This window comes from Cryptomeria japonica, chromosome 2 (genome assembly GCF_030272615.1).
Source record: "Cryptomeria japonica chromosome 2, Sugi_1.0, whole genome shotgun sequence".
NCBI classification, from domain to species: Eukaryota; Viridiplantae; Streptophyta; class Pinopsida; order Cupressales; family Cupressaceae; genus Cryptomeria; species Cryptomeria japonica.
Window position 1 is genome coordinate 59,151,205 of NC_081406.1, and position 23,827 is coordinate 59,175,031.

Genomic DNA, 23,827 nt, shown 5'->3' on the forward strand with positions numbered 1-23,827 from the left:
TCTAACCGATGGGAAGAAAAATGTGATCAATTTAAAAACAATGAGAATTAATTTGATATGTTTAACTTTTGCATCCTTAACGGTTAGAAAAAATGTGATCAATTTAAAAACAATGAGAATTAATTTGATATGTTTAACTTTTGCATCCTTAAACAACTAGAAATGCAAGCAAGAATTGCCGACGATATTGCTATTTCCCAATCTACCCACAAGAGAAACAGTAGGATATCCACAAAACCTTTCGCATTTACAAGAAAACACAGTGCCACTGTTTTCAGAAAATAAAATGCCAACTTAAAAGAGAAATCAGATGGCAGATTGTAAAGTACGACAGTGTAATAACACATAACAATAGAAGCAAATTGAGTTATTACATAATCACTCAGGCCAGAAAACTAGTAATTAAATCATCAGTTGTGATGCTTGGTTTTCCAGCTTGTTTTTTCAGGAAAATGTTACCATAACTTGGAACCAATCTACTCTCAAATTCAATGAGCGAGTCCCTTTGACCAAAGTAATTTTCAAGGAAAGAATTTACAAAATCAAGTATGCGTATTCCCCGGCTTTTCAAGCCAGTGCAGAGAATTCTCCAATTCAAATCAAGACTAAAAGGATTGCCTGTCATTTTGAATCACAGAATCCAAAAAATATACAAAGTTGAAAGTTGGAGAGAAAAATATCAAAAAATAGTTTAATGCTTAAGGAAATTATTTACTTGCTAACTCCAAATGCAACTAACCACGGGACTCTACTTCATGGGAATGAAGGGGGGAACCTTGGGCAGGCATGGCGCTGATAAGGATTCTCTGATGGGATACCAGGCCGCACCTGTGGACCTCCATCAGCACTAAAATAACTGTGACGGTGATAATTTCTATTTGTAGATTCAGTTGGCATATTCTGAGGGTTCTGACCAGGATGAAACCAACCCCACCGCTGTGAATCCTGATCAACAGGGACCCACGGGACTGGAGGAAATCCTTCTCTCTGCCATCCATAGAAAGGGTTATTTTGATGCCAACCTACGCTATCTGCCTCTTGATTTCTGCTCATAGGGTAGGCCGAAGCCCCTTGGACTCGTGCTTGCTCTGCTGGTATATTTTGAATTACTCTCCTTGATGAAACCAGTGGATCCCTTGGCCTTGATCTTCTACCATGGCCCAAACCACCATACATGGATGAGACAGAAGATGGAGGATGATAAAGTTGACCACCTCCAGGGCCTTGGATATGACTATGAGAATGAACAAATTCATTTGTCACCGTTGGAGGAGGTCTACCATGGATTGCCCGGGGATAAAACCTAAAAAACGTAGAATAAATGATTCTAATGCTAGAAGACAAATAAATATTGCTGTCATTAAAGTTTTTAACTACCAAAAACTAATGAAAATAATACACAAGAATTTTCTGAAACAATAAAAAGTACATACCCACGAACAGCATAACCAGAAGGCATAGAAGACCCTGTTCTTTGAAGGCGTTCAGAGTCCATCCTGGGTAGTCCAAGCCTATCATGTGACAACAATGTAGGTAATGCTGGATCCTCGGTACTAGGCATATTGTTGTTACTAGGAAATGCATTAGAAGCATGCCAATTACGATGATGTGCTTCAGAAGCAGAAAATGTGTGGGAACTAAACGTGTCACCAATTGTTGATGCACCATTTCGGTGATGGGAACCTGGGTCACCAGAGGTGTTAGAGGACCCCACATTATTTATGGCAACTGGCATTTGCCTTGCACGAGAAATACCATGGACAGCAAGATATGGGCATAAATGAGCCCCATTTGAAGCATTTGAATGCTCACCATACAAAAAATTAACTATCAGATCAGGATCTGCAGAGCAAAAAGGTGGCTACAGGTTAAAGAAAATCTTGCCAACAAAAAATACTAGTAATCAAAACAACTCTTAATGTAGAGTATTTCCTCTAATAGAATTCATCTAATCACGAACACAAGAGGCTATGCAATACTATTGAATGGGAATGAAATGCTTGATTTGACAGATTCTAATGAGTTTGTGGAACTTACAGCTGGATGGAGGCTCAGCATCCCTGCAAGAACAGATGAAAAAATGTCACTATCAAGCAGCAGTGGAAAAGGGTAGAATTTTCAAAAGAGAGCAAAGATTTAAGTAGCACAAGCTTGCATGTTACCATAAGTACCAAGGCCCAAATTTTTTAGACATACGGTGGAGCAAAATCCTCAACAAGTGGAAATATTTGATTTTGTCTTGGAGTAAACTTATAATTTCTAGTACATTTACATTCGCAATAACCACTGACACGTGTACCCAAAATAAAGCTCCCAGATTGGAAAAGCTTGTGGTGCAGGTAGTGTGTTATGAAACTTCTGCAGATGCGAGCAATTTAGGCATTTACTCTATAAAATATAGCATTCTGAAAGCTGCTCAGACATCTTGTTTGCATGCCGGTGCCCTATCTCGCCAAACACACATGAGCCAGTATTGTAATTCGGAATGCTAACTTCCTTTAAATTCATCAATCCTACTTCAAGCATATTCAAAAATGACCATGACAAGTTGAACTATTGATATTTTTCAGAGGAAAACACCTGCCATGCATGACTTGCGTTGAGGCTTTTCTTCCTTCTAATCCAGATTATCAAAAAGACCATCAGCAAAAATATTGATACATGTATTTAACTTAATTGATGTACTAATATGCTTTTGGCCATGCAGCCGTCTTGCAATAATGTTTGGGTCTTGTGGACCCTGCAGAGCTCCTCCTTTAAAGAATCCCTATTTAGAGCTCTATTGCTGATTAATGTATAGAACAGATGGAGACACATTATTTTATAGTGCAAAGCATACAGGCCCTATTGCCGATTAGTAGGTTAGAAATGCGAGCCTAATATTATTTTTCGAATCAACATGTTTGAGGTTGTGAGACAACGTATGACTTTTACTCAGACAAATATACTCCTAGGGTAGTTATGGAATTAAACAACTTTTACTATGGTCCACTTGAGATAGTCGAGCAAATGGGTACTAATGCAGTCACATTAATTCTGATTCATTGCATGAAAATACATTCAATTGTGAATGTCATCATTTATGTCTTTCTACACTACATGACAAAGAAGGTGGTCAATTATTATCTCCCATTGTGACTCTGCACCAAATGCTCACAGAGTTGGGCAATGATATTGTTTTGCAAATGAAGGTAAGGCTGAAAAGGAGGGAAAGCAGGAAAATTGGCAAACTGGAACAAAAGCTCAATTGTCAAGCAAGGTCTATTGGATATAATGTGATGTTAGACATAAGATTAGACTAAACTGTTCTTGCAGGAATTTATTGCTTATGTAAAGTAAAAACACCACATTTGTTATGTTTAAAACATAACTGACAATGTCAGCTACAATCACCAATGTAACCTCCCTATACAATAATAAAAATAAGTATACATTCATTGAAATGTGTGCCATCCAAATCTCTCAAACTCCATGCATTTATTCTTACCAACATTTGGCATCAATGTGAGGAAGCTCTAAGAGATGGTATGTTAAACCAATCCAACAGAACAAAGATTAAAGGGAGACTGGAGAAATCGATATCAAATCTGTTGTGCATAAAATCACTGTTCAAAGGGATGAGGGATCAAACTATTGTTGCTGTGAAAGGCACTGTCCAGAGGGACTACCAAATAAGGGCGTCATTGTCCAAAGAGGTCAAATCAGGGATTCGCTCTCAAAAGTGATCAAATCATTGTTGCTATCCTAAGATACTGTCAAAATTTCAAATTGAAGATAACTGTTAAATAACCATCTTGCTGTCCAAAGGAATCAAATTGTTGTTTCTGTGAAAGTCAATCTTCACTGGGACAATCAAATTGCTGATTGTCATCAAATTAGAGACTATCAAATTGCTGTCAAGGGGCCTATTTGAAGGCCAAAGGTAGGAAGGGTAACTCTGTAAAATCTATAAAATTACTGCCAAAAGAAGGCTGACTGAAGGTCTGTTTAAATGAGGTAAAAATTACTGTGCATTCCAAGGGCAGAAATCATAAATCAGCACACAACAGGCTGTACAGAGAACGAACATCAAGCTGTATGGAAATAGTCTAGAATAGTGTAGACTGAGTTACATTTTCTGTGCTTCAAATATGTTTAAATCTTTAAAATTTGTCTAATATTCTACAGTTATTGAGCAAAAAATTTGTAAAAATCCCCATGTTGTAATAAATCTGCAATTTTTTATCAAGGTGATCCATAAACTAGGATGGATATTCCATTCTGAAGCTTCACCAATTATGGATTAAGAATTGGAACACATTCAAACAAACATCTGAACATGAAGGCAACAACAAGCAAAAAAATATGGAGACAAAGGAATACCCTGGAGAAACCCAAATTTTGGGAGAAACATTCCAGCAAGAATGAGACTAATGACCTCATCCATCATCATTATTCTGATTACAATCTTAAGCCTCTTGGGTATACAACAAACAAGAACATTCAGTATTCTGCACCTAAACGATCAATCACTAACTTTTACACTTCCCTCTCTATTCTACTACAGCCTACTCACTTGCCTACTCAATGCTCACTCAAGGACTGGATTCTTCAATCTTCTATCACCCATACATTTCTTGGGATTCTCTTTCAATGCATATTTTGCATTTACAATAGTTATTTATACATTTCAAGCTCAACCAGAAGTTGGAAAGATACAAGATAGAGGCCGAATGAGGAATTTTGAATACCACAGACTATTTCGCTGATGCATGACAAAACAATTGCTTTCATCATACCTGTGATTTTGTGATCATCATGTCAGTTGCGAAACCTCTCCTTCAATGCTCGTTGTCCTCCATCTTCTGCAAGCCATAACTTTTTGAGAGGAAGCCTATGTAGGACTATTAAACTTTGGTTGGCACCAAAGTTTTTTTTTCAACCTTCATCATTAAGTTGTGCGACATCTCATTTTCTGATCCAATTTTGGATGATCCTTGACAAGTGCAATTACACAACCTGCTAGTTCCAAAAAGTAGCAATTTTGCAACTATCAGGGCAATTGCAATGCCATCGGTCTGCTGTAAGCAGTGGTTTTGTCCAGTATCAAAAAGTGGCCTGTAGCATTCCAAATTCTGCATTTTTCCTCTTTATTGTGTCTTTTCACCATTTGCTGGAGCTTGTACAAGCATAGCATTGTAGATCCAAAATAAGCATTTAGAAAAATAGAGGAAGCATCCAAGTTATTTATAGATTGAATTTTCAACTAGAGTGTGTGTTAATGCATGGTAGCTTATGCAAGATAAGATATTTCTAACCTTCCTTGTTCTGTTATTTACATGCTTCATGTCTAAACTTATATTGCATATGATTATCGGATTTTACAAACATTGCTTAGCATATTAAATGCTATAAGTTATCGGGTTATTAGCCGATACATACTTGCTATCGGGTGCATAACTATTGGCACCAATCCACATCTGTTATCGGGCTTAATCATCGGGCATATTTGTTATCGGGCTTAATACATACACCGCTTCATTTGGAATTAACAGTGGTTAACAACTGCACCAGTTGGATTACATACATCGTGCATTTTGAATTATCGGTGTTTACATGAACCGATTCATTATCTTGATCAATCATTATATTATATTACAATATGCTATCGAGGTTTTGAACCGATAAACAGCCTTGTGTTAATAGTATAATTACAAAGGCACCGATCAATGGGTGCATTGATCGGTCATGCCTAAAAGGCATGACCGGTCAATACACCAATTGACCGGTTGCCTAAATGATATATATACCAATTGAATTCATTTGGAGGAGACATAGAAAACATAAAATGATCTCTCTCTTTCAGACCTGCAGATAAAATCAGAATTATTAGACTTCAACATAATTCCTCATATACATTTATAGCATACATAGTTCATAACTTGTTCTTTAATTGAAATTGAAATAACTTTACAGTGTGCAGTTCTGATTATAAGTAGGATTTAACAGGAACGAAACGGAAGTATGAGAGTCGGTGACTAAAACTAGGGACAGATCATCGTATGTTCTTGCTTGTCCTGTGCTCAAGAGGCCAAAGACTGTTCTTGGAATAAGGATAACAAATAAGGAGGACATTAGACTTCACTTTTATGGGAGTTTTCTCCTAGAATTCAGTTATTCCAAGGTAAATCTTTGTGATTTCCATTCTTGTGTGGCTTGATCTTGCTCTTTCATGTCCAGTTGATTATTTGAATGTTCCGGTACATCAATTATTCTTTATTAAATCTGTAATTGACAAGCTATGGCATGATATTTCAAGTTGTACAAAATAGTATAGAATAGTACAGACAATTTTTTTTGTGCTTTAAATATGTATAAATATTTTTTGAACTGTCTAATATTCTGCTGTTATTAAACTTTTTTTCTCTACTGAAACTTGATCCATTATAATTAGCCTGCAATATTTATCACGGTATGGAAGTTATACTGTGAACTCTGTGTTGGAGAGTCATGGAAAATATTCAAGATCTTATTCTTCTCAAAGCCAGAAAATTGACAGATCAAAACTTTAATGTTTGAAATCTTGGAGCCACAAAGTACTCACCATTGTTGAATATATGAATTCTAGTATTATAATCCTCAATACAAAACCATAATGTCTTCAAATCTTTTAGATTTTAATAATGATCATAAATAGGCCTTGTTTCCTCAAAATGCCACTTCCATTAATGATTTGTGGTAAAGTCTCAAAAACAAGTATCAAACTTTTTAAAAGGGCAGAGTTTGTTGGTGTGAAAAAAAATATCATCTAATTAATTTTTATCAGGTACAACTCACACTAGCATGCTTAAGCTTACTTAGGTCATGTGTTTTTTTGTCACAAGTCATAGGATTAGAAAACTTGAAATGATCTAATTATATACTCACCTAGGGTTTCATCTTTATCCTTATATCAAGAATTTATCATTGTATATTCTATCAATTATCTTTTTGCTTAATGAAATCTCACGATTCATAACAATCAATTACTTTTTTCTTTTGTAATAGGGTGTTTTAATTGCAAGTTATACTTGGGGTGTGGTGGAAGCTTAATCATCAACTCCAACATTATCCAATTATTTGAGAGATTTGACCTTGAGCATTCAAATGGTGCACCTTGGAGAAAAATCGACATCACCATTGCGTCTAGAAGGCATCAAAACCCTAAGTTTGCTTCTCCAAACACCAAAATCAAAGTCTAAAAAATCGAAGCAAACTTATTTAGTTATTATAAGTGTCAAAAAAATCCAATCATTTATATAATCAATGCAGCCTGTGCACCAAAATCCAACAAAAAAGTTTTAAGAGCAACAATGTTTCCAAATTGGTGGCAAAATTAATTTTAGCAACGGATCAAATCTTGAGGAGTGTTTAATTTTGACAATGGAATTTTAATTCACTTGGCAGTCAACACTTTTGGAAAATCCAACACTGAGAATTTGGCCAAGAAGTTTTACCAAGACCCACGATCATATGCAAAGGGTAGCCCCTAGCCTCTTCTTCACCAAGGGGCTTAAGAGTCCTATTAAGCCACCCAAACCCACATCACAACCACAAGTTCACCACCATTAGGGATTCCACCCAATCACCACCACTCCATAACTACCTAGGCTCCACTCAATTGGCCTATCATCCAACAACCACCTACCTCAAACAATTTGCCATAAAGTACCCGTTATTTATTGTGCCCATAACTTGAGCATATGGTATCAGATTTTAAAAAATGAAGAGTTGTCAAAAAGCTAGTTTCGAGTAATTTCCAATGGTGCTGATATTTTTTCAAATTTTTCTATTGGTTAATTTTATTGCCTGTTGAAACCTGATTAGCCTTCTTGGCTTCCAAACTCATATATATTTGCTAGTTTCTCCAATTTTTACAGTTCTTCGAAAATTGGAAAGGTATTGACAAGCTCTTCATAGCCATCCATACATTTTTTCCAAAATCTGTCCCAAATATCTTTTATTCAATTTGTTGAAAAATTTCATTCTAGTTAATTACTTGAATTGCTTGGCACCTAGAAAAGTTTTTTCTTTTCATAAGATGACTTCATTTCAGCCTGTGGCTATGTATTGGGATTATTGTCTTTGATTTTATTATGTAAGGTAAGTATTATGAATTTTTCTATTCATCCTTATTTGGTAATCCTAAATAAGGAAAATTATAAGTCTTGGCAAAATGACATCCTACCACATCTCAAGTGGCTTAATCTTTATGAACTCATACTTGAACCAAACACACATGAAAGAAAATTAGCATGGGGTAATAATATTGATCATGTTGCAGGATTAATTTATGTTAATCATGATACTATGTGTTCTACATCTATAACCTTTATACCTATGTTACCTCGAATTTTCGAGAGGAGGGGATGCATTTATGAGTCCCCAATTTTTCGAGGCATTTTTTGGAACAGCCACGGAGTGGCTAAGGCGATAGCTAATTAAAAAATAGGGAAAATATAAAATATATAGGGGAATTTTAAATATTCATATGAAATCATTGCTAAAGCATGCATATATACATTATAGAACCTTAACATATAACATTTGTGTTGAATTGGGAGTTCACACGAGGGTAAAGATCAAACAAATTATCAAAACTCAAACCTTAATTCAAATGCTTTCAGAATTCATTGTCACTATGCATGTGATATAAAACAATAGCGTGCAAACTATAAACTTATATCAAAATGCCCAAAGGCTACATTGCTACCATATAGTTGCACTTTGAATTACGATATGAAAATACAAAAGAACAAAGTACAATGCTGCCCCTAATCTGCATCTCTCAACACCGTTAATGCATGATAGCTTCAGTAAGATAAATGATTGAATGAAGTCTCTCATTCAATCATTTATCATATCGATAACTATGATAAAACCTTCAAGCAATTAATTCCTCTTTGATAGCCATTCTACATTTGCATATAAATAACCCATTCAGTTCAATCAAACACTTAACATTGATAATCATACTATATCTTTTGTTTATGTTCATCGATTACTAAATCTTGCATTCCGATTTATATCAACTAACATAATTGATAATAAATATTATGATTAATCAAAACACCGATTAAATATCGGGTTGTATATGCTTCAACATATCGGGTGGCATGATAACCGATAGTTATTGGTTGTTAAGCCTACACCGATAGTTATCGATTGCTAAGGCTAACATGCTGATAACTATCGGCTGTTAGTATTGTGCAAACACCGATAATCATCGGCTATTAAGTATTGTGTAAACACCGATAATCATCGGTTGTTAAAATATTCACACACCGATTGGTATTAACAATGAACATGCATTTGTTTGTATTAACAAAGAGGCATGATCAAGTAATGTCTTGATCGGTCATGACCGATCAAGGCATTGCTTGATCATACCCCATTTGTTATATACTTATATTGAGTGGCATTCGTGAGATAGGACATAGAAAATAATAAATGCTCCTCTCACCTGCCATACAAAAGAAGATATAGTCAGAATTATATTTTAATCAGCAATACATAGAACAAGATAATATAAAATAGAATATAACTTGCATATTGAATGTAAATTGAACATCTTTTACATGGTATCAGAGCCAGGTTAAATCAAACCTGAGGCTGTTCAATTTTGTGGAAAATTCAAACAAGCATATATTCAACATCAAAATTCTTCTAATGGGTAGCCCCATCAGATTTGTTGAAGCAATCAAACAACTCCTCGTCTAGGTCGGAACTTCTTTGAGCGTGGTGATTTGGATATCCCAATTGCCTATTCTAATGCAATCTGGATATTAAAGGAGATCGACTCTACTCTCAGGGAATCAACTGCAGTTTGCACATTAAGGGACAAGTTCTTTGTGGAATCACCAGAGAGTGATTCTATGTGAATCGAACAAGGCAATAAGGAAGGTTGCAAGTCAAAGTTTGATGGCGGATATGTGTCTCTAACTGTCCATAAGATCACAGGAGTAACCAAAGCACTCTGGATGAACACTTGTTCGCAATGCCTTGTTATCATCAGACAACAACGATTGTATGATCAATTGTCGGGCATTCCTACTATGAGACAAGATTATCTTGTCAAGTGTCTTTTTGTACGAGGATGGGTTCAAACATGCCGCATGAAGAGGTCTATCACATTCATAGAGTAATGAAACATAAGTTGATGGATATTATCGCAGGCTGTTTTTGCAGAGGCGATGACATAGTACACACACCCCGTGAACACAGTTACGGATAAAGTTGCACTACAAAGATGATAGAGTATGTAGCGTCAAAATGCGGGAGAGATGATCTTCCATGTTCCAAGCAAACACTGCAAAGCAATGCAATGTGGAAGAGCAACAACCAGATCGGAAATTATGATCTTCTAAACAAGCTTCTAATCGTTGTCGCCGGTGGCCATGCTCCTAGACGGTTGGAAAAGAAGGCAGGACATGTTATATTGGCAGTAATGAGTTTATTGGATTACGGAGCTCGGGTTGGATCAGTCTATTTAATAGATAATGCATTGACAACCCTAGATGTTGTAAGGTGTATTGAAGATAACGCTATTATAAAAATTGCAGGATTTTTTGTTGGAAGAATGCGATGGAGGAAAACAGTTGATAAATACTCCAAACAAATATGAAGATGGAGAGACTTCTCTTCATCTTGTTTTCTCGACAGGGTCACGCAAATACGTTTCATTGTTTTTGAGAAGGGAGCTACAGTAGACGTTCAAGATGACCGGAAACAGACACCTTTGGACGATGCAATTACACGTAGACAAGATGCAGTCACAAATGTCTTTATGAAACTAGAGCAAATTGCCGAAATAATAATAAAAAATAAAAATAAAAATTGATCAACAACGAAAGTTCAAGGGAGGCGACAAGATCTCGATTTGACATAAATCTGATGGATTGTCTATGTGTCGAATCACTTAGCAAGTTTTCGTGATTAGTAGTTCCATCTATTGAATTGGGCATTAAGGTTTATCTTTAATGTTGTTTAGCGCTAGCGCCACAACATTGGAAACAATACTCATATATTTGCCAATTAGAGAGCGACATGAGAAGTGATGGTCTTACTGTAGACAAAACCAATTCGATGCTCTCTTTCCATAGCATGTACAGATTTGCAGAGAAGGGTCTTCATTTAAATGCATGGCTGGGAAGATTATTGAGGAAGATCGATGCCACATTGATACTGTTGAGTGTCCTGTGGGTGGCATATGGGCTCAACATCTCACAGATCCTGGTTATGTCAGATGAACACAACAACTAAAAGTATGTGTATCAAAGAGCAACCATCAAATGAGTCCTAAATCTTCAAGTGCAAAGAATCAGGAATGAACAATTGTTGGATTGCGAGGAAGACTAATAAACAAAGAGATAAGTAATCCATGTTTGATTAATGGTCATGAATTTTCGAGAGGAGGGGATGCATTTATGAGCCCCCAATTTTTCGACGCATTTTTGGAACAGCCAGGGAGTGGCTAAGGCGATAGCTAATTAAAAAATAGGGAAAATATAAAATATATAGGGGAATTTTAAATATTCATATGAAATCATTGCTAAAGCATGCATATATACATTATAGAACCTTAACATATAACATTTGTGTTGAATTGGGAGTTCACACGAGGGTAAAGATCAAACAAATTATCAAAACTCAAACCTTAATTCAAATGCTTTCAGAATTCATTGTCACTATGCATGTGATATAAAAAAATAGCATGCAAACTATAAACTTATATCAAAATGCCCAAAGGCTACATTGCTACCATATAGTTGCACTTTGAATTACGATATGAAAATACAAAAGAACAAAGTACAATGCTGCCCCTAATCTGCATCTCTCAACACCGTTAATGCATGATAGCTTCGGTAAGATAAATGATTGAATGAGAGATAAATGAAGTCTCTCATTCAATCGTTTATCATATCAATAACTATGATAAAACCTTCAAGCAATTAATTCCTCTTTGATAGCCATTCTACATTTGCATATAAATAACCCATTCAGTTCAATCAAACACTTAGCATTGATAATCATACTATATCTTTTGTTTATGTTCATCGATTACTAAATCTTGCATTCCGATTTATATCGACTAACATAATTGATAATAAATATTATGATTAATCAAAACACCGATTAAATATCGGGTTGTATATGCTTCAATATATAGGGTGGCATGATAACCGATAGTTATCGGTTGCTAAGGCTAACATGTCGATAACTATCGGCTGTTAGTATTGTGCAAACACCGATAATCATCGGCTGTTAAGTATTGTGTAAACACCGATAATCATCGGTCGTTAAAATATTTACACACCGATTGGTATTAACGATGTACATGCATTTGTTTGTATTAACAAAGAGGCACGATCAAGTAATGTCTTGATCGGTCATGACCGATCAAGGCATTGCTTGATCGTACCCCATTTGTTATATACTTATATTGAGTGGCATTCGTGAGATAGGACATAGAAAATAATAAATGCTCCTCACCTGCCATACAAAAGAAGATAGTCAAAATTATATTTTAATCAATAATACATAGAACAAGATAATATAAAATAGAATATAACTTGCATATTGAATGTAAATTGAACATCTTTTACAAACACTACATCAAAATTGGAGTCCTCATTTGAGTCATTGTGACTGTGATGGTCCACCTCATCCAATGAAATCCCAACGATTCCATTTGGTGCCTCCTCATCAACCTCACCTACACCTTTGGGAAAAACATCCCACTCTAAAGTTGGAGTCTAGAGATATTTTGGAGTTTGACAATCCTAAAGTCAAAGAGCACTATGCACAGCCACTAGCTTCTCTGCTTGTCTAGAGGTAAATCTATTCCTCTTGATGGAGTGGATAAAGCCATATGTGGACTGATTCCTCTTTACAGTCGTGGAACTGATAACCTGTGAAAGGAGGCGACTGGCAAGCATCTTCAATTGTGGTGTATCCTTCTTGTGCCATGTCCACCATCCAATAGGGTTAGTTTGAGCTAATGTAGCTCTGTCCAACCTCACAAGTGGTCTACTGAATGTCAGACCACAAAGATTTGCGAAGTCAAGGAATTGTGTGCGAAGTATTGAAGACTCCTTTGAATACATCTTATCAAAGGCCCACATTAGCCCATCTAAAACCTCTTCATCATCACATGGAGGCAACCTTCCATCCCTTGTGCATACCATTTGGGATTTAAGCAAAGGCTCCCATATGAAGTGGGGTGTTCTTTGTGTTCCACCTCCACATCACAATGGGCTTAATATGTTGCTTATATAATCCCAAGTAGGATCCTTAGCCAAAATTGTTCGCTTTATTATTCCAACTTTCCAAGCATGCTATCAAATGTCTCATATATCTCTCCAATACTAGGAGAGTGTCTCAGCATATCTAATGACACTACAATAAGTGTGATGAAAGAACAAACATATCTGCAAAATGTAAACAAAATATTCAAAATAATTAATTGACATGTTAGCAACTTTGAAAGTTGAAACATTGAACAATAAAAATTAAAATATTAAAATTAGAAATTCAATATGAAAAACAACAATTTAATAATAAAATCAGCTACGTCTTACCTCACAATGGACCACCAATCATCATCAAAGATCTTCTGTTTGATGGCTTTTCCTTCAATAAAGCTTGAATTAGGCCATCTACTCCACTTTGAATTTACCATCATCAATTGTAGAGGTTCATGCAGCTCAAGCATCCTCTCTAACAAAATGAAGTAACTGGCATATCTTGTCTCAACAGGTTTGAGGAACTCTTTTTTTGAAAATGTCTTGAAGAGAGCAAGGTGTGGTGGTTGCAAATGAGCATTTGAATGTCTCTATCTTATGCCACCACTAGCTTCACCTAATCTATTTTCCCTATGTTTTTCAATGCATGAACACAACATGGGGTCCAAAAGATGTTCTTGTAAGTACCCTCCAACATCAAACCAACCAATTTGCACACACATGCTGAATCAATGACCACTTGCACAACATTTGAGGGCCCACCTCTATGGCAACTCTGATAATGCTAAATTGAAGTCTGGCATCCTTGTGCTTGCTTGAACAATCCACAGATCTGAAAAAATAAGAGTCAGCAAGGCATGTGACTATGTTATTCATGAGTAGCGATGTCTATTATCAGTCTACCCATCCATACAATAGAACCTGTCCTGATCCAAGTTTGCTCATATTCTCCATTAATAAACTAACCTTGGAATACTCTTTGTCTAGGAGGGTAGTGTGTAGCTTATGATCTCCTTGGGGTACAAATGAGGGACCCATAGACGCCACATCTTTGATCATTTGTTTGAAATAAGAGGAATATGCCACATGAAATTGGATGGCATTAGTGAAAATGGATTTGGAAATGGAAGACTGTTGCGTCTCATGCTTGGACATTGAACATAGCTTCAACTATCACTGGCTTCTCACCACCAATAATCTTCCTCTTTTCTCTTGTGGCAATTTCACTACTAACGACCATGGATGGTATAGTCATAGATGATCGTGCACTTACAAAAGAATGTGTCAACATTGTACCACCTTGAGACCTCAAGTTCGCCTCCATGTGCAATCTATGGGCCTCTATCTTCTCATTCTCTTTTTTTGGGGACAAACTTTAACTCCATGGCTTGTAACAACCAAAAAAATGAGACCATAACCTTGTGTAGCTGCCTCTAAACTCCTTGCATATGTGATAGAACCAAACCCTGCTTCCCCCTAATATTCTTTCTTTCTTATCCACAGTTACAACAAGTTGGAAAAGAGGTTTTTTTTTGTTAGAAGGGCCCTTTGCATATTTTCCCAAGACTTTTGAAGGTCATTGAAATGGATTTGTTCACTGTCCACTTCCATCCTCAATACTTGCATTGTATTTGTTTCAATTTATTCCACTTCATTGTCACTACTGCTATCATCCTCATTGCTGCTCATGTTTTTTTGAGATTTAATACAATTTTAAATTAAAAACTGAAAAGAAAAAAAAATCAGACATTTCATGCTTCAAGCTTTGAAAAAATAAAATAAAAGGATAAATGACTTACCTCTTTGAAGAAATTGCGGTCCCACTACCAATGATGGCCTAGATTCAATCTCTTTTGCAGCTGCTTCTTCAATCCCTGCTAAAAAAATGAGTTCTTCCTTCAAATCCTGCTGCAAAAAAAATTGATCTTCCTCTAATCCCTCCTAAAAATAATTTGTTCTTCCTCTAATCCCTGCTAAAAATAATTTGTTCTTCCTTGACGACCCACATATCTCCCCATTCCTAGATGATTCTGCTACATATTGTCTCGTTCCCCTTGACAATGCTAACAATATATCCTTTGATTATGATACATTAGAGGAGCTTGAATATATTGCAAGTCTTGCATGTTCTAATGACATAGACTTCTCTTGCTTTTTCTTCTCCTATCAAGATCCTGTCATCTTATGTTGCTCCTAATTAGACTACTATTGCTACATCCATGGCTCATGTTAATTCAAAGTAGCAAGCATTCATCATCTTCTAGATATAACAATTTGGGATTCCTAATTATTAAACATATCATATTTGTTTGTGGAGTCTCACATTGCAGATCTTGAGGACACATTAGAGAACATACATTACCTCTTAGATAGCAGTGATGTCATCACATCTTCAATGTTTCTAGATGCAGTTCACATATTTGCCTCTCCTCATTCCACTTCTTTGATTGGGCATTTAGTTCTTATTTTGGAGGAGACATATTTATTCAATATGAGGCCACTAAATTTGCATTTAGAGACACAAATTTGGATATGGATTCCTTACTCATCCAAATTCTAGGAATGGCTTCTAGATTCACCAATAGATTCTTTCCAAGGGTACAAATATTGTTCGTAGGTAGTGATTTTTTATCTTTTGAGGCACTCATCATTGGCAGAGGGGCTACTTCCATGTGGGGGGGCTTCATAGTCTCATCTTTTCTCTCTATGGGGAGATATGCATCGTACGTGTGTGACAAAACAAGTATTTGGGGGTCATATTAATAATAAATATGTGGGCATAACTGCAAGTAGAGGATAAAACATTTTCTTTGTTTATCACATTTTATCATTAGTTTTCAATCACAATCTCACCTGGACTTGCAATATGAAGGAAAGATTTTAAATGCACACAAAGTATTTTGTTATTAAGTGCTAGACTTTATAATCTTTAATTTAAAATTATATTATTACTTTATTTGCATCATCTTGAAAATATTTTGTCAAATTTCAGTATCTCTCCTTTCTATATTTTTTTATTTTTTGGGATTCTCTCTCTCTCTCTCTAGAGAAAAAAATGGTTGTATCAACAAACAGGAGCCTAGAAGCATACCCAAACTAGCAACTAAGCTGCAGAGATTGGTATGTCAATTTTATTGTTAATCCTCATTCTAAAAATAGCATTTCTTTGAGTGATGGCAGAACACACGTAGTAGAAAGGATGAGGGAACTTTGGATTGTTCTTAGAGATGCAATACAATTCTTTTTTTAGGAACGCTAGCTTTTCCAAATGTGAACAAAAATCTATTGTCTATCAATCAACTTATAGAAAATGCCAACATTGTTGCAAATTTCTGTGGAAAACGTGTATTATGACTAAAATCGAGTAGGACAAAATTATCACCCTAGACATTGGGGAAGGTGGTTTGTATAAGTTAGTTGATTCTATCATTTTTAATTTGCATCTATTAGCTGTGGGAGACAACAATAACATTTTGTTGCATGAGAGATATGAACATTTCAATCTTCAATCTTTCATCGAACTAAGAAAAACAAGTAGATTTACAAATTGCCATCTATCTATTTGTAAAATGATATGGCTATGGTGTTTGGCTAGGAAACAAAAATGAATGTCGTCTCCCATTGTAGGCCCATCAAGTGCAAAGGGGCTTTAGATTTCATTCATCCATGCTTATTTGAAACATCCTAAAAATCATCATCATTTCTTAGTGTGAGGTACTTTCAACTATTAGTTGGCAATTTCACCAAAAAAATGTAGGTATAACTTTTTTTAAAGTCTTACTGCCTCGCGACCTTTAAAAAATTGTAAAAAAAATGGTTTTGGATTAGAAAGCTAGGAGGTCACAATGTTAAGGTATAATAATTATGGTGATCTCACTTCTATAAACAAGACAAAACTGTTATGAAATGCAAGGTATTTGGAAACAATGGAAAGCCTCATACATCCCTCTATGAAATGGGATGGTTGAGAGAAACAAAATTATAATGGAGATGGCTTGATGCGTGATGCACAACACAACAAAGACATAACATATTGGTACTAGGGTGAAGAAGGGAGGACAATAGTATATCTCCTAGATAAGTTCGAAGAAATCCTTACAATGATATCCCACCTAAAGAATCCTAGTTTATGTTTGTTGTGACGTTTTCACACATCGCCCCATTTAAAATGGGGACCCCCTCTTTTCGCTTTTGTTTTGCTTGTTCTTCTCTCTGCTTTTAGGGTTTTGAATGAGTGAGTTGTCTGTCTGGGCTAGGGCTAAACCTTAGAAGGTTTCTTTTGGATATTTTTCAAGCTGAGTCCAGTCAAATTTTGAAAGTTATTAAGCGTCCTCCCGAGGATTGAGATTGAGTCGATAAGGTGAGTCTGTCAGGAAGTCAGATATGTCCGAGGTTAGGTCTAGATTCGGGAATTTTTTGGGGTAAAATTCAAATTTTGTCTAAGTGTTAGCATTTTGAAGATGAAATTGTATATTCTTGCCTAGGTAAATTTTGATCAATTTTCGGAGGCAAGATGATGCCTGAAACAGAGAAAGTGCTCCTGTCCTTCACTGGAGGCCCAGGGCGAATTTCATTCTAAGTGCAATTTCTTGTTTTGCGAGGGCTTGCTAACTGATTCCTGGCCTTGAAGATGACCTAATTCTGCCTTGTGCAATGATTGGAGACCTAAATTTTGAATATTTTAGCCAGAAAGGACAAAAGTGCTCCCGTCCCTCTCCAAGGGACCAGAGCACAAATGTTATTTTATGCATATTTGTCACTGACTTTTCTATTTCGTTTTGTGCAGGGTCTTCCGGATTGATAATTGGACATGACTTGATACTTCTAAAGATTTTGAACGCACAAAAATGGTGAATTTTGAAGGTTAAAGGAAAAAGTGCTCCTGTCCCTCTCCAAGGGACCAAGGCAAAGTGCTCCCGTCCCTCACTGAAGGACAAAGGCGAAAAGACTTATTGGAGCCATCCTTGACCTTGTTTGGTTAAATTGAGACATCAAAGGCATGGTGGAGGACGAAATGAACATGATAAAGCATCCAAACTTGATTGAAAACAATGAAATGATGAAGTTTTTGCCTAGAAGGTAAAAAGTGCTCCCGTCCCTCACTGAAGGACCAGAGCACTTTTCTTTATACGCACAATTTTAGACCTTTATTGGACATTAACTTCTATTCATAGCATGAAGTAAGATGAAATCTTCCCTAGCAAAGGAATTTCGAGACGAAAAGTGAGACAATTTGGCTAAGAGGGCAAAAAGTGCTCCTGTCCCTCGCTGAAGGACCGGAGCACTGAATTTCAAATTTTCACTATCTTTGCAAGGTTAAGGTGATTTTATGATTTGAAGAGGTTAAGGGAAGCATGTTTTGTCCATTGAATATAATTTAAGTAGTCTACAAAGGAGTAAATCAACCCAAATGACAAAAAGTGCTCCCGTCCCTCACTAAAGGACCATGCCACTTTTTCAAGTTTCTCCTCTTTGTTTGATATTTTATGGCAAAACTTGACTTGGATGGGAAGGACGAAGGATGTTTTATGCCTTGGACGCGATTAAAGGTTTAAAAGAACAAAGAAATACACCAAGATGCACAAAGTGCTCCCATCCCTCTCCAAGGGACCAGAGCGATTTTCCAAAAAGTGCTCCCGTCCCTCTCCAAGGGACCAGAGCGATTTTCCAAAAAAGTGTAAATTTCCTGTAAAGACAAGGCAAGTTTGTGATTGAAATGAATGGAAGAGGACATGATTAGCCCATTGAAGATAATTTGGGAAGCTAGCAAAGGCCGGATAAGCTTGAAGTTGAAAAAGTGCTCCTGTCCCTCACTAAAGGACCAGAGCACTTAACATGTTATCTAGCCTTTCTCACCAATTTTGGACAAATTGAGGCCAAGGCACAAGTTTGAAAAAGTGTTTAAAATGCCTTTAAGTGGAATTAAGATGCAAGAGTTGCAAATTTTGACGACAATCGGCAAAAGTGCTCCTATCCCTCACCAAGGGACCAGGGCGCAATTTCCAAATATGACCATTTACCTTGCATTTTGAAATGATATTTTTATTACCAAGGCTCAAGATGGAGTGAAATGTGATATTCTACGCCTGGAGGATAGTTTGAAGATTAATGTGATCAAGAATTCATGCAATGGACTCAAAAGTGCTCCTGTCCCTCACTGAAGGACCAGGGCGCTTTTTATGAAACAACAAATTCCCTCCGAGATTATGCTATGGCAAAGTTGTGTGAGATGGGAAGGATCTTCTAAAGCATGGTGAACAAAGGTTTGACTTCAAAAAATTGAGAATCCTAGCCTAAAAATGAAAAAGTGCTCTTGTCCCTCTCCAAGGGACCAGAGCGAAGTTAATGGCATTCATTATTTTTTACCATATTTGGGCATTAATATCCTCCAAATCGCATTAGATGCCAAATTGCTAACTTTGGAATATTTGAAAAAATTAAATTAAATTGGCATTTAATAAAAGCGCGTGACATTTAATAAATTAATTTTTAGCCTCAAAAAATCGATTTTTTATTAGAAAGGCATTTAAAATTAATTTTTATTAAATTAAAATTGAAAAGGAGCGCTTGAGGTATTATTTTTATCTATTTTATTAGATCGGCCTCTTGTTTTTTTGCAAATTTATTTATTTTTTGGCCTATTTGCTAGGTCGGCCTCATGGGTAAGTGAAAGGTGAGAGCTCTATATATTGGAGGTGTTGTTTCACTATTCAAATCATTCAATCATCCTTTCAAGTGTGAAATTGCAAAGCAATTTGAGGAGCGAAATCCAGAGGAGTGGAGCGAATTTCTACTAAGTGTGGAGAAGCTAGTGGAGGGCGAAATTCATCTTGAAAGCAATTGGAGAGGAGAATTTCTTGCTAGATTGGAGGATAAATTCCAGATGTTTTGAAGGTATTTGAAGACGAATTTCCAGATTTTTGAAGAGGAAGGTGGAGTTCTTTTCCAAGCTAAAGGAGGTGCATTTTATCCAAGGGAGAGCTTTGATCTACACTTTGCCTAGCAAAATTCATCTATTTTTACATCATTTCTTAGAGTTAATTCTCAAGAGGAGGTATGGCAAAATCATCTTGACACCCTTATTCAAGGTTTGATTTTTTTAGACATTTTTTAGAAAAGTCTAAGTATTGCATGGTTAATTAGGAAATGATAACTCAAGATTTATCATGAAGTTTCCTAATTAAAATCTTGAATCTTCCTTTTAAAGTTTAATTTTTAGATTTCAAGATATATTACTAATTTTGAAATGTTGTGTAGGTATCAAGATGGCGACTCCAAAACCCGGAGGATCTACATGTCGGCAGGTTCTCATCAAGGACGATCAAGCAAGGACAAGGGCAACCTCCTCCAACCTAGCATCGACAAGGACGACCTCCTCCAGCCTAGCATTGACAAGGACGACCTCCTCCAGCCTAGCATCGACGGGCGAGGTACATCAACATCCTGCACATCAAAGACAAAAGAAGTCGGAGCAAAGGGTTCGTTGAAGAAGCAGATAGTTCCAGATGAATTAATTAAAGCTAGCTTCTCAACAACATCAAGTTGAATATCTACCAAGTTACAAGTGTCAGACGAGGTGGCATTCTAGTCATCACTTCTCCAGTCGGATTGGTCCACCTCGGCATGTCCAAATTCAATGTACCTAACTCATGGAAGGTGGCACAAACTTCGATGTACCTACCCCAGCTATCCATTGGTGGAATTTTCCAGAGAGGACATGTGTCCAAGCAATACAATTATTTCATTGGTCAAGCATTAAATGTTATGTAATGGTTGTAACAAACCCTAATTAGGGTTTTCATTATTGAATCTTGGCCATTGATCTCAAATTGATCTTAGCCATCGAATTGTATTGTGGGCACTATATAAGCCCCGGCTCTTCATTTTGTAAAAGAATAGTTGGAAGCAGTTAGAAGACAGATAGAGAGTAGTTAGAAGGTGATTAGCTAGTTGATAGAATAGCAATTAGAGTAGAGTAGAGAAAGAAGGCAAAGATTGTTGCCAAGATGTTGTTGTAAAAGACTTGTAACTTCATTGAAGAAATGGTGAAATTTATGGGTCGATTCGACAATTTGCATGGTCTTTATACTTGTCATATTTGATTTCATGTTATTAGATGAATGGAAGAAATGTGCTTGATTGATGGTGGAATTCGTATATCCATACTACTAGCAGTTTGTTGATTGCAGACTTGCCTTGCGTAGTCAACTGGAATCATTCAACTTAAGCTTAACTTCAATTGTCGCTTCTTCATTGATATGCATCAACCTGATGGTGTCTATGCCCGCAGTGATGATTTGAACATCATAAAGCTTTCCTTCGAAGATCGCACTAACCTTGTGGAGATGTTCCTGTGATGTCAAAACAAGACTTAGTTAGAATTCCATCAAAGATCATTCATTGCTCTTACATTCTTAGTGTTAGGATTAGATCCTTTCCTCGCCCTCATCTTTTTTTCTTTTTTTCAAATCTAAGCTAGTAAGAGCCTGTGTTCCAGCAATATTCAAAGCAGATCAGACGTTCAATCATCAAATGTAAGTCCCCTTGTGATTCCAGCAAATCACATCATACCACAGAGAGCTTATCCACGCGTAGAGACCCTACATCGAAGAACCTTGGAGTCATCCTGATTGATCCTTTTTCGCGACATCTTCAGCAATCAGAGGCTTTACTCAAGAGAGGATAAGGTACCCTTGGGTATTTTATTCTGTGTTTGATAGTGTACAAAATACACGTCAACAATGTTCAAACCAAAGGCAATGCATTTTCACATTTTAGGTTAATCTACGTTTTTGTTACTAGTCTATATACATTTTGATTCCTCATAACAAAACATGTAAATAGTAGTCTAAGAGCTTTACATGTTTCTTTTTTAGGTCTAGTGAACAATTTAAGACTTAAAAACTCAGAGATAATTCCACTAACAAAGTCGTAGTCTAAATTATGATGTAAAAGAAACAAAATATTTAATTGAATGTAAACCTAACCAACAAGTTGTCAATGATTAGTTTGGAACTAGTGTTGTAGTTTCTTTGAAAGATGAATGCTCTAGATCTACTTGTACTCCATCATATTCACCAATGCGTCAATCTCTAGTTGATATTTTCCTACACTACCACTATATCAATAACAAAGTACCAAGTTAACTTCAACTCAAGATGTGGTTGCTTCAACACAAGAGTCTTGGGTCATATAACAGCAAAGACCCAAGTGGTATTATTCCACCCTTAAAGATGTTGGGGAGAATGAGCTTCTTCAATTAGATACACAATCCCAACAAACAAGAAATAAATAGTTTGTTCAAAAGAGCATGTTCATTTTTTTCTTTGTTCTAACTTTTCAAGGTTAGGTGCCTAATCCACAATGGTATATAGAAGTGAAAGGTAAACCTAAATAGTAGGTTGTTATGTAGACTGAATATGATGCCTTGTTTAAAATTCATACCTACAAGTTGGATGACTTGCCCTGAGGTAAAACTCTCATTGGATGAAAATGGGTAACAAGATCAAACGCAAAGTCCACAACACTTTGGATAGAAACAAGGTTCAACTTGTTGCAAAGGGCTATTCACAAAAGATGGGATAGACTATGATTAAAAATTTGCTTTTGCTGCCAAGATAGTGTAGTGTCCCATTTTGAAAGGACGGAAATAAGATATTATTTAGTTCCTTAAAGTGAAAATATAGTAAAAAGTGGAATTAAATTTAGTTATTTAATATTATTAAAATATTAATAATTATCAAAATGCCTTTAGGGAATTAATTGGTCACTAATCAGCAACTATCGAGAATTGGAAAATAATATTATAAAAGGGGATTTTGAGGATTGGCAAGATGTGGAATAATTTTATATTTGCTTTAGTTAGATTTGAGAAGTTTCTCAAATTTTGTATTCTCCAAGATGGAAGCCTGAGGAAGCCATTTTCTGCAGTGAGAGATCTGCCCTAGGTGGTCGAGGAACGATAAATCAGATTCTTCATTGGAGGTTAACATATGATTTTATGGGAATCGATGAAGAATGGAAGACCGATTTCTCACATATCCAGGCATTTCAGAGTTATGAAGGTATTTATGGGTTTATGTAGGACTTGGGTTTATATTGTAGTCTTTCTAATATTTTCTTTAGATGGCATTCCTTGGTGGAATAGAAGGCAAGAAAGAAATTCCTAGTAATAATAAGTCATCACTCTTCGATCTACATTCTGTGAGTTCAGAAATATATATATATATATATATGATGTCAGTCTATTGTTTGTATTAGAATATTTTATTATATTTAGTCAGCTATTTTTAGTTGTTCTATTAATGGTTATTTATTTTGTTTTTTATTTATTTAGATGTCTTTTATTAGAAAACATAGCTGTCAGTTTAAGCTTCAGCTAAACAGTTTGTTCTTGTTTTGAAGACCATCTTGTAATTTCTTTTAATACATTGTATATTCATCAAGACAAGCATGCAATTAATTTTTCATGGTATCAGAGCCAAATAGAATTTTTCTAAACAGTTTTCAAGGGTTTCTAGAGAGCAGAATTGAGGGTATTTTAACCGCTGGGTTGCTGGAGAGCA

General features: G+C 36.0%; 1 protein-coding gene across 1 annotated transcript in view; it reads right to left on the bottom strand.

Annotated features, from left to right (window-relative positions):
- Nucleotides 1–228: 228 nt before the first annotated feature.
- LOC131060513 (E3 ubiquitin-protein ligase IPI1) overlaps nucleotides 229–23,827 on the bottom strand; it is a 137,386-nt gene continuing 113,787 nt past the window's right edge. The window contains exons 4-6 of the mRNA XM_057993755.2: nucleotides 2,038–2,060; nucleotides 1,434–1,842; nucleotides 229–1,303 (exon numbers count right to left, since the gene is read on the bottom strand). Coding sequence (XP_057849738.1) covers nucleotides 754–1,303; nucleotides 1,434–1,842; nucleotides 2,038–2,060 — 982 coding nt within the window. The 3' untranslated portion in view covers nucleotides 229–753. The remainder of the gene's footprint in view (nucleotides 1,304–1,433; nucleotides 1,843–2,037; nucleotides 2,061–23,827) is intronic.